The 12,300-nt window shown below is 33.7% G+C and overlaps 1 protein-coding gene across 4 annotated transcripts in view; it reads right to left on the bottom strand.

The window, feature by feature from the left end:
• PIG-S (phosphatidylinositol glycan anchor biosynthesis class S) overlaps positions 1 to 12,300 on the bottom strand; it is a 106,120-nt gene that overhangs the window by 89,060 nt on the left and 4,760 nt on the right. For all 4 annotated transcript variants that reach the window (XM_076460930.1, XM_076460928.1, XM_076460929.1 and 1 more), the window contains one exon: positions 11,344 to 11,480. In XM_076460930.1, coding sequence (XP_076317045.1) covers positions 11,344 to 11,480 — 137 coding nt within the window. The remainder of the gene's footprint in view (positions 1 to 11,343; positions 11,481 to 12,300) is intronic.

Below are 12,300 nucleotides of genomic sequence, written 5' to 3'. Positions count from 1 at the left end.
TGTGTCAGAGGTAACTGGTTGTCCGCATAATGACATGTGCACTGGCCCATAGCACGAAGATGAGAAGAAAAAAAAAAAACTCTGCAGAAGACATATGGTGTAGTTGCTAGGGCAAAGGGCAGAGCCTTGAACTGCAAAACCTGACTCTGTGTATGAAACATAGATAGCAGAAGGATAACTTTGCAATAGGAACGTGGAGATATGCATCAGCAACATCCACAAATCTAGTGAAAAATGCATATGTGGGTTGAGAAAAAACTCCATTATGAAACTAGAAGGATCTAAGAATTGGTTGAGATAACAAAGATTGATGATTACTTGCTAGTCTCCCATCTTCTTGGACACAACAAATTGGAATAAAATCTAGGAAGAATGGGATTGACTGTCTTTACTGCCCCCTCGACCAACAACTCTCTGATAACCTTGGAATAAAGATCCACACTCTAAGAATCTGCTTGGGGTGACAAACTACTGGTTGGGAGAATAATAGGTGGAGAAGTGAAATGAATGCCCAAAACCAACACTATAACCTGAAGTACCCATGGATCTATGGAGAAGGAATTCCAGATGTCCAGAAAATGTAACTTTGTCCCTATAGACCCCACCCATATAATGTAGTCATCAATGCCACAAGTCTCAAAAATAAGGCTTAAATCTACAGCAGGAGCCAAAAAAATGGTCTAAAGGTTAATGATGACAAGGAAGAATGCAGACAACATAAGTTCATGATTCCAATGCCTTGAAATGACTGTAAACATTAAGGGATGAATAATAGGAGCCACAAGGAATTCACAGTGTTAAATTAGCAGGTAGATGAACTCTCTCCAAAAAGGCATCTCTACTCAATAAATTCCAACACAATTCAAGCAAAGACATCAAAGAAGGAGCAAAAGATGACAATCTTACAAAGGTAGAAGTCAGCTAAAGATCCAATTCATCTTCACCTTGATGTGGGGAATGCTGATAAGTTTGAGATAATTTGGAAAAAAGATAAATATGTCAAAACAGCAGTGAGGATCAAACAAATTCAACAAAATTGTGAGCTATTCAAAATGATCACAGTGAACCCAACACATACCAAAGAAGATCAAATCATTGGAAATCTAAAGATACATCTTCTTTGCAGCTGTAAGACAAATCAGGCTGCTCCATGATATAAGGGGTATAAGACATAGTTATCTCATGATGTAACTAAGCAGTAAATTTCCCATCATAAACAGCAATATCAGGTGAAGGATGAAAGACAGACCTTCCAGCCTCTGAGAGATGCTAGGTAACAGAGTAGAATAGAGGAGTCACCTGTAACTTCATGCCTGAAAACTGTAGGTCACAGTTTTTTTTTTTTTTAAATAATAAGTGTTAGGAATGACAATACCCGATATAATGCAATAGGTGACCATAAAAACCTACTTTTTCAAAAGCAGACCACACCAGCATATTCAACACAAGGCATGGAGGGGATAGACAATTTTTCTCTTAAGCTTTACCCATATAGTCCAGGATGTGTAAACTTATGAACCAGTTCTATCATGAGGATAAATGTACAAGCACTCTTGTAGAACACCTAACCTCTGCAGATTGTAATATAATTTATAATAAACAGTTATTAGAAATAAAGACTTGTATACAACAGTTTTACAAACTTACAGACAATACTGAGTCTTATATCCAGTTTAGAATTGAATATTTTATCAACTGTCCAGGTCCATGATGAGTAAATTAATTCTGTGTTAATATTGTCACACCTCGCTTAGGTTAGCTAGGTTGATTAGCCTCGCACACTCATAAACTGACTTTTTCCAATGAAGATATTTAATGTCTTTGTAGAAATACCAACATTCAAAGTTAGTTCACTGAAGTTGAACAGCTTGTAACATCTGAAATCTATACATGTTCCTGGTCAAATACTATAGTTTTCTGATTAATAGGCATTAATCACAATTGTAGCTTCTGAGGCCAATAGCACACTGACTGTAGCTAATATTCTTCTTCTTGCTGTGTCACTTTTATATAGTTTAAGGTGAGTTTCTAGAACAGTTTACCAAAGTTTGAACACATTAGCATTTTCATAAAACAACTATTGTTGATTCTTACTCTCAAGAATCATCTACAAATTTAGAGGACAAGCAAAACTTGTGCAATACACAGGCAAGAATATATGTCACATGCAAAAATGAAAACTATACTGAAACAAGCATAGGCATTAAAATAAGCATAAAATTAAATCCATTGCGAATGAAATACTATTTTATGAATTTGTCAATATGTTTGGTATAAAATTGTAGATTATAATTCAAACTTTAATATTATATATGAATTAATTTATTATTCAAAAGTAAACAGTAAAACAACATACCTAAATGTTGATTTTTGCGAGTCACATGGAATGTTGAAAGCAGTACTGGTTAAAATTAGTATTTTGACATTACAAACATCTAAGTCTACAGTTTCATAAAATTTAGGAATTTAAATTATCAATATTGACATGCTACAATATAAAATAAAAACCTACTTCAATATATGACATGTGAATAATCAATCAACAGCTTAGAATCTCTCCTTTGTAGTTTTCTCAGCCATTTAATCTGTTAAAATGATACCATGTTCTTTTGAACCAAGATGTGGAATTATGTAGTATTAGTACAATAAGTTATGATTTTTTGATAATTGAACTGTATATCAAATTCAAAAAATATATTGTTTCATATCCTTCACATACAAAATATTAAAAGGCTTAGCAACCCATGTTCAGCAGCAACCGAGTTCAAAGGCTGTTGATAGAGGAGATATTTGTTTGCTTTACTTCTTTATGTATTGTTTTACATTTAAAGAAAAAAGTTTAATAACTTATTTCCAAACAAGTAATAATCTGTAAATATATATATAATACATAATAAATGAAATGTTACTATATAACAGAAAATACAAATTCACTAAAACACAACCAAGATGGTCATTTTGTACAGACTAAAGGTCACTAAAAGTACTTCAATAAAAATATCTGCTTTTAAGTGTACTAAAACTTGTAATCTGTAATAAAAGTCTACCAAATTATGCAAATGCATCAAAAGTTATTATGAAAATACTTATGTGCAAATGTGTATAACAACTTGGATATACTGTATCTAGCCCACCATGAAAAGGTTGATAAAATAAAATGAACCTCTGAAAAAGAAAAATAAGAAAAAGTAACTTACCCAGTCAAAGTCTCCCCGAATTCTGATATTCTAGAATGGCTACAGATGGAAAATGATAACCTGAAGAGGAAGAAAGCCAGAACTGGATGCAAATAGTGAGAAATGAATATATTGTGGGTAGTCCAAATTCCCAATTAAAGAAAATACATCAAATGTCAAGGAAGATGAAAGCCAAGGAAAAGTTAGTGTCAAAGTGGATAAGAAAACACTCAAAACAAAGTATGAGAGAAAGATGATGAAGAAGGTGGCAGCAATTGAACAAAGCACCAAACCCAGTTGACACAGGAGGAAAAACACAAACAGAGGATATTTGCCAAGAAAGAAAAAGTTGCTGAAAGACTCCACAGAAGGAATCCATGCAGACAAAATAACAAAGAGCATGTAGAAGACATAAATGTATATTCGGATCAGGACAAGGATAAATGTGTGAAACGGAAAGCAGGGAAAGTGCCTAAAGTGCCTCACAAGCTGCTGAAGCATGAGGGAAGAAAAATGATCTAGAGAAAGGAAACATGCAGAAGGATAGAGAAACATAGATGGTAAATTACTCAGATCAGAGACATTCACAAGTGAATAGCAGAAGAAAGGAAAATGAAAGAGAAACAAGAACCACTAGGAGAGTGGTATGAAAATAAGCAAAGTGAGATATGCAGGACCATATAAATATCCCCATCCAGAAAAGCATGATAGATAATAAATCCAAAAGGAGCACATCTACAGGTAAAGCACAGGAGAGGTAAAAACCTGTAGGATCAGGAAAAATGAAAGATATGGGACAGGAACATCTAAGTATCCAAAACTGAAAAGACAGAACGCCCCTGATTTAAAAGTTGAGAGAAGAAATCTGCATGAATAAAAACAGTGGGTTGATCAGAGAAATACCCTAGACCCAGAAACCAATGATAAAAAATTGCACTTACAGTGAGAAACTTCCACATAGTAAAGGTGAATAAAACAAGCCAGAATAGAGGTTAACTGTCAGGAAAAGCCATATCATCTTGTCAAATAATAAAGGAAAACCAGACATTAATATGGAGGACAGGAAGGTCTGGGTGAAACACCAGTGACTGAGGGTGGTGAGGAATTTGGAACTGGAGAACCAACAGCTGAGACAGCCAGAAAAGGAGTTATCAGAAGGACTGAAAAAAGTGTGTCAATGATGAATGAAATCACTCAGCGAAGTCAAAGGTACTGGAAAACAAAATGATCAAGAGAACACTCCATCAAATAAATGTTGTTTAGATTGTTTTCACTGGAATAAAGTGTGTGAGCCTAAAAAGAAGATCCAATGAATGAATACAAAGAGATGAAAAATGGGTGCCATCCTGGTGAATGGGATAAGCAACCACTAAAAAACAGTCACAATATATCATTACCAGATGATTTCTAGCAATATGGAAAAAATGAGCCAAACCATGACCGACAGTGAGAAACTCCAGGATAAGATATCTCAGCTGCTGAATTTTCTAGTTGTTCAATCTGTACAACCCATCCCAGAAGAGATGCATCCAGGAAATGTGAAAAACTGGACAAGGAGGAGGAACTGGAACATTCCCTGACATACAAGTAATATCTAGCCAACAACTCAAATCAATGAAAAGAACAGGAGGAAGGCTAATAAGTACCAACAAAGGATCCCTGCAAAATTCCATTGGTCATGAAAAACCCATGAAAGAGAGCCCACAAATGAGCCTGAACTAAGGGCTACATTGAAAGATCACATCCCCAAAGAATATAATTTGTGAGCTGGCACCAAACTAAAAACACATTGAACAACTCTGAAGATAAAAATGATAGGTCCTGATGAGCATGTAGAAAAACACCCAAATGAACAAGATGTTGGCTAGATCACAGTAAGCACTTCTCCAACTTGATTAACAGCCCATTAGAGCCACCACCAAAAACATCTGATAAGGGTAACAAGCAAACAGTATCTAATCAACCAAAAGGAAAGTTCAACCAAAAGCTTGTAAGTGACAAATGAACACAGCAAATGCTCAACAGAACATACAGGGCTGAAGCAAGTACAAATAGCAGCATTCGAAATAGAAAAACCACCCCAAGAAGAATAAATTGAAGAGAGAGTCACGAGTGATGAAATATCAGAATATGCAAATAATCATTTATAATATTCCTCTCTGTCATCAACAGACCTGGAGAAAAACCCACCTAAGGGTGAGAAATGACTAAGGTAAAATGAGGCAGATTGAAAATTAGAATGAGGTGGAACAAAACCTCTACAGGTGGATAATCTCCTATGGCACAAGTACAACAAACAGCCTGGAATAAAACCATAGAGAAAAATGATGAACAGGTCAATGGCCTGTAGATACAGAAAATCTTGTACTGTCTTGACTGAGGCTGATAGCAGGATCCCAAGTCATGAAGGAGGAAAATGAATAGCAGGGACAAAGCCTGAATAACCCATGAAACTGTAGTGAAAGATCTCCAAAGGGTATCAACATAATGTAGACAAGTTTCCACTAGATCAGAGCCACCTAGCTAGTCATTAGTACTTTTGGCAATATGTCCATCAGCACTGAATAAAACAGCAAAATGAGAAAACCCTGTAATGGGGACAGGGATGAGTTGATAAGGAACCAGAGCAAGAAAGGAATAGGAGCATGTCATGGCTGCAATTGTGATAAACATGCAAACAAAGAGGAACGGTTCGAATGTTGACCCACATATAATACAAGAGTTTCTAGTTTCAGGTACATGATTAAAAACATATCACCAAAAAAAATACAGAAATACTAAAAATAAATAGGAGGCAAACATACCCAAGAAAAAGCTCCATCAAGAGAGAGAGACAAAATCCCAATTACAGTGGTGGTGGTGAGTTTGGTGTTTTATAGCACAAAGCAACTAGGCTATCTGCACCAAACATCAGGTGAAATGTTAAAAGTATTAAAATTTGTAAAAAGGAATTAAGGTAAAACAAAACCAAGCAGAAGTTTTTAATTAAAACTTAAACAGCATGAAATACAATTTTTATATCTAATGTACAGCAGTAAGAGAGAAATTACAGTAATACCAGTTTTAAAGGACATTCTGTAGCATAAATTGAACAGTCATAATTTGCCAGGATGACTAACAGGTAAGTACAAACATCAGCATTACCTGAAGTTGGCCTTTCCAGTCCTGGTTGAGAGTTATGTGATGTTACAGTAATTTTCAGAAAGTAAAGTAACAGAAGTTTTAAAAGACTTTCTGTAATATAATTTTAATTATTATAACACACCAGGATGACTAATGGGTAAGTTCCAGTTACAATGAAACCATGTGTAAAACAAGAGTCAAAGATGACAAATGAGCTAACATGGAGGTAAAAAGGAATCATAAAAAAATGAAGGAATTGGATAAAATATAACACACCTGAAAAATCATTTCAAAGAATTCCATATTAGGCCTAGCTGATTGCAGGATGGGTAGGGATAAATACAACAAAATCTGGTGGTGTATAAAGGTTACCAAATCTTAATCAACTCAAACAGTTTTAGCTTATTCAGAAGGATCAATGGAACAAGTTGAGGAGAAGAAGGTTTACCCATGTAACAAACAACCTAAATATATAACTCTCTGTATCACAAAAAGCTATTACATTGTTTACACTGCCTTGGAATATTCTGTGCATGCCACTATCCTTGAACAAAGCTCCCACCCACATGTGTTAACATGTATTGCACTAGTCTAGAAACTATAGTTCGCAGTAATCAATATAAGTACTATAACAAGTGAGTAAAAGCTCATTCTTGACAATTTACACAAAATGAATCAGAAATATGTAGGAAGGGTGGAAATTTGTGAAGAGATATATCTCAGTTCGTAATATAGTGAGTTGTACTACACTACACTACACTACAAGGGAGAAAAAGAAAAAATATGTTAAAAGCATATAAATTGAACCACTTCAAATACAGAAAATTCTCAACCAGAGATGTACAGTCTGAGATTGGATATCAAATGTGAGGGAGAGAGAACTGGAGGAGAGATGAAACAATGTTCATGTTAGGAATACATCCACTAAAAATACCTGATGATGGGAAAAAAAAAAAAATTATTCAGTAGGAAGGGTCCAGGCACACATGAGGTAGTCAATCAACCACTGAAGCTAAGACATTCTCAACCTGTTAGGTTGACAGTTGAACATGATAGCCTCAAACACAAAAGAGAAAGCCCAGAGTCAGGAAAACTAAGTTTGGAATAGAGTAAGACACACCTACTTGGAAAGGAAGAAAAAAGAAGTTGTCTGAATCAACCATGATAAAAAGAGAGAGAGTAAAATGACAAGCCTGTAGAATAGCTACTAACTCAAAAACATCAAGACAGAGAAACCTTGTTTTGGAAACCAAATACTAGAAATGCATCAGTCATCGATAACTACACCCCCACAATAATGGAATTAGTGAAGGAGTGAGATCATAAAAATTGCTTTATCAAGTTAAACTACAAAAGTGAAGTTGTAGTAGTATTTTTTTTTCTATCAGTTAGAAAGAAAATGATCTAGTTATAGCAATGATGCAAAGGTTTAATGATGACCTTGAACAGTACTAGATAAATATGTACACTGGATGAAATAACCAAAATAGACAATGGAACTCGTGTCCCCAAAAGTCTAAGCCTTACTATAATTCTAAATTTAAACACATGCACCTCTGCCATAAGAAACATTAAAAATTCAGTTAAGCTTGTTGATGCACTTCCCATGGGAATAAACTTTGAACTGAAAATATGATTGAGAATTTTCTGCACAGAAGACAATCTAATGTAATACATAATTTGATAGATTTAACTCTAGCTTTGTGTTGGTTGTAAAAATAGTAAATGAGTACTAGATGTCAGAGAAAACTTTGTAACTTTTATTTGCAAGAGAAGTTCTGATCTTCTGTTTGATGGCTCTGTAACCAACAGAGTTTGAAGGCTATAAGAATTTTGTTTTTTTTCTCTCAATTCAACCAACCAGTGCCTGTGTTTTAGACTTAGACAAGACAAAAGGAAGTTAGTCCATGCAATACTATGAAGTGGTTGTTTATATGCGAATGTTAGCACACACTCACTGCTGTGGAAGCAAATACATATCCTCCATTTCCCAGTACAAACAGTAGTGAAGTTAAATAAAGGCCTTTTGGTGTGCCTAACCTATCATTGTAAAGTGCTACAGTGATGAGTAGATTAGATATATTCTGAAATCTGCTTGGTGTACTGATATTGTAGTAATTATTTTCATTTTACTTTCATTTATTACAAGAATTCAACTAAGTTATAGCTAATCTACTATTTTAATAATTGCACATACAGAAGTTTATCTTTCATACATGTTATATTAATAAAGTTTAATAATGAAAACTTTGTTTTTTGTTATAAAAGTGTATGTCTCTTACCATAATAACAAACAACTAAAAAATATATTCCACTATTTTTTTATGTCAGACCTATTTCCTAAGGGTTAGGCCTGGCTGCTGAATTGGATAGAAAAATACTTGTCAAGACCTACCTGAGAGAAAGTGATAAATTGTGATAGTCACAGATCATTATTTGCTTTATGCATGTTGTTATCCTGTGTTCTTAGATACAGTTACGACAGAAAGTGTTTGTACCCCTGCATCGTGAGTAGTTTTTCCTCATAACTTAAAAAGCATAATGATTAGGATAATGAAAGTATAATACATTATAAATATTATACTAACACACATCTACATAAATTTTTATGTAAATTGAATAACAAATAAACTGTTTATAAACAAATAACCAAACACAGAAGGGGCAGAAAGTGTTTGTGAGTCTACTTTAAAGGCCAGTTGTGTAGCCTTTCAGGTGAATTACTTGGCACAATCTCTCTTCATAGTCCTCCATGATCGTTTGACAGTACTCGACTGGTATTTTCTTCCATTCTTCTTTACAGAAGGCCTCGAACTCTTGCAAGTTTTTTGGATGACACTGATAAACCCTGGTCTTCAACTCATGCCAAACGTTTTCAATTGGGTTGAGATCGGATGAATGCAATGGCAACTCCAGTCTGCATATATGGTTCCTCTGCAACCAGGATTGCACATATTTTGATGTGTGCTTAGGGTCATTGTCGTGCTGGAAAATCCAACAACACCCAAGCCACAAGTTCCGAGCATCATTCTTGATACAAGTGCATAATATATCAACATACTCTTCTTTTTTCATGATTCCGTTGATGCAGTGAAGGCTGCCTACACCAGAAAAGTTGAAGGAACCCCATAGCATGGTCGAGCCACCTCCGTGTTTAACTGTAGGGACAGTGTTCTTTGGAAGATTTTGTTCCTCCTTCTTATGGAAAATATAGAGAACATCATTTTGCCAAAAGCTCGATTTTGGTCTGGTCTGACCAAAGAATACTCTTCCAATAGGTAAAGGGTTTATCTACATGCTTTCTTGCATACCTCAATCGTGCTTCTAAATGAACAGGCTTTAAATATGGAGTTCTACGAGGACAGCATGCTTTGAACCCAGAAGAGCGTAACATGTTCGTAACTGTAGAAGTGCTTACTTTAACCCCAGTTTCTCTTACCAGTTTCTGTATGTCGTTACGTGTTAAACGAGGGTTCCTACTAACTGCTCTGTGAAGCTTCGTCTTGGTTCTTTCTGGAATTTTGGTGGGGCGTCCGGAACGAGGGAGATTAACAGTTGATCCTGTAAGCTTAAACTTGGCAATTATGCTTTAAACAGTAGATCTCTGCACATTAAGTTGTGTAGCAATACCGGAAAGAGACACGAAACTTGTATTTTACAATAATCTGGTTTTTTAGATCACTGGACAGTTGTTTTCTGTTCGCCATGATGACCAAACAGATAATGACAGTGACGACACTAAATTGCCAGAAGTACATTTTTTGCTGGCTAAATTCCAATAATTATAAACCCAGTATCTAGTTTTGGAAATGGTATAATGTAGTTTATCCGCCAAACTAAACAAAATTTTTACAAAATATCAGTTTTTTCATACGTTCTGAAATGTGCGAACACTTTCTGCTCCTCCTATTTTTAGTTATTTCTATATAAACAGTTTATTTGTCATTTAATTTACATAAAAAATTATGTAGATGTGTGTTAGTATAATATTTATAATATATTACACTACTATTAGCGTAATCATGATACTTTTAAGTTATAAGCAAAAAACCACTAGGGACACAGGGGTACAAACACTTTCTGTCGTAACTGTACTTTATTTAAACAAATAAAAATTTAGTGTACTATTACCATTAACTTCAGAAATATGGGCTTAAATTTTATCAGCAAACAGCAACAAAAAACGAGATCAAAAGTACAATATATATATTTTTTATTTATGTATATTGTTTATTGATTATTATAAAAGTAACTAAAATGTAAGAATTAGAAAATTACAAACAATAATTGTAATAAAAATTCTTCTGGAGATATGCTTGTGATAAGATCATGCATAATTTCATTCAATACAGTAACTTGTGCTATACATTCTTTGAGGGTTTACAACTTATGTGGCAGGATAATTAGTTAAACACAGTTCAAAGAGCAATAATAAAATTAAGTATAAACATGTATGTACTGTTACAAGCTTTAAGTTATCTGGGATAAACAACTGTATTTTACTATTACAATTTCCAGTCATTCTAGAAACAAAAAAATGGTAATATAGATTTATTTCATTTTCTTATGGTATATTTAAGGTCAGTCAAATTTACAAAGCCAAAGAGTGAGTGCAGTGAAAATATCAGATAAAATATACAGCTTTAATTTCAAAAAATGTTTGACATTTATTTAGGTTTTAGAGGTTATACAACTAGCAGTTAAAAATTTTCAGATAAAAGTATTTTTAATTTCAACATGAAAATCACTTTGCACTTAGAACAATCAATACTCTGACTTCATATATATTCATGGACAATTTAGTAAAAATACTCAATTCAAACTTTTTGTATACAAAAAACTTGTAACGTTTAGTGAAAGTTTGTCAAATGTCACAAAAGATACACAAAACATATTAAAAAGTTGTAAAATGGAAACTGATGGTTACATTTTTGTTACAATATTGGTCATGTTGACAGACCCCATATGGAAAGAGTTAACAAGTGAAAAACTGTCCATAACTTAATTCTTTAAAAGATGCATAATTTCAGGAAAAGTAACTCACTTTCTGCATTGGTAAGGAATCCATCTTCTGGTAAGGTAATGGAACTCTAAACACTTCTGTTGTCTTCCACCACAAAGGAAACCCAACAAAGGCAAAAATTAGAGCAAAAGTGCAGATGGCATAAACTGCTCCTGCATCTAAAAGATATACACATAAAATGTTTATTTGTAAATTGAAAGTACACATTGTATAATATAGGCTATTATAAAAGTATGAAAAATACATATCAAAACCATTGGAAACAGGACACCTATAACAAAATGTTTGTTTTCACCAAAAATGTTTAATAGTTAAATGATGTCTGATAAGCAAAAATCATGACTCAAATATACTTTTATATAGCAGTGCACATATCTGTATATATGATTATGGTTTGTATATGAAACATAATTTGCAATAATAAGTACAAATAGTATTTTTGAGAGAAGCAATTAAACTAAATATTTAACTGTTGTAATGAATGAGGTATATATACAATATGACATAGCACCCACCAAGCAGATCAGATATTTTAAAAAATGAAAGTTATGAATTCCAATACTTCCTATGCTTAGCAATTAAACTGACTCTGAACCACTTAAATAATAAAATTTCTGGCCTCTTTACTAATAAAAGCATAAATCTTATGTTTTTGTCAATTATTGACATGAGGAGGAAAAGATCAGTTCCATAGCTCAAATCACATAAAAAGTTTCACTAAAAATATTGTCATCCATTTAAATGTGAGCATGTCTTTGACCTACTGACATAAAAACTTCCATATCACAATTTTATCCATCCAATCAAGAAAAACAACAACATATTTCCCACATATAGGCTTGTGTTTATATCTTGTGTCATTTTTCTTTAGCACAGTGTATACTTCTGCATTATCTCTTGGAAGAATGTTTATTAGTATGAAAATGCAGCACAGTAAAGTGAAAAACTTCAGGATCAGTGTGAATAATATATTCTTTG

The sequence above is a fragment of the Tachypleus tridentatus genome, chromosome 10, assembly GCF_004210375.1.
Source record: "Tachypleus tridentatus isolate NWPU-2018 chromosome 10, ASM421037v1, whole genome shotgun sequence".
In the NCBI taxonomy this organism is placed as follows: domain Eukaryota; kingdom Metazoa; phylum Arthropoda; class Merostomata; order Xiphosura; family Limulidae; genus Tachypleus; species Tachypleus tridentatus.
Note: the sequence above shows the minus strand (reverse complement) of the source record. Positions and strands in the feature narration are given on the sequence as shown.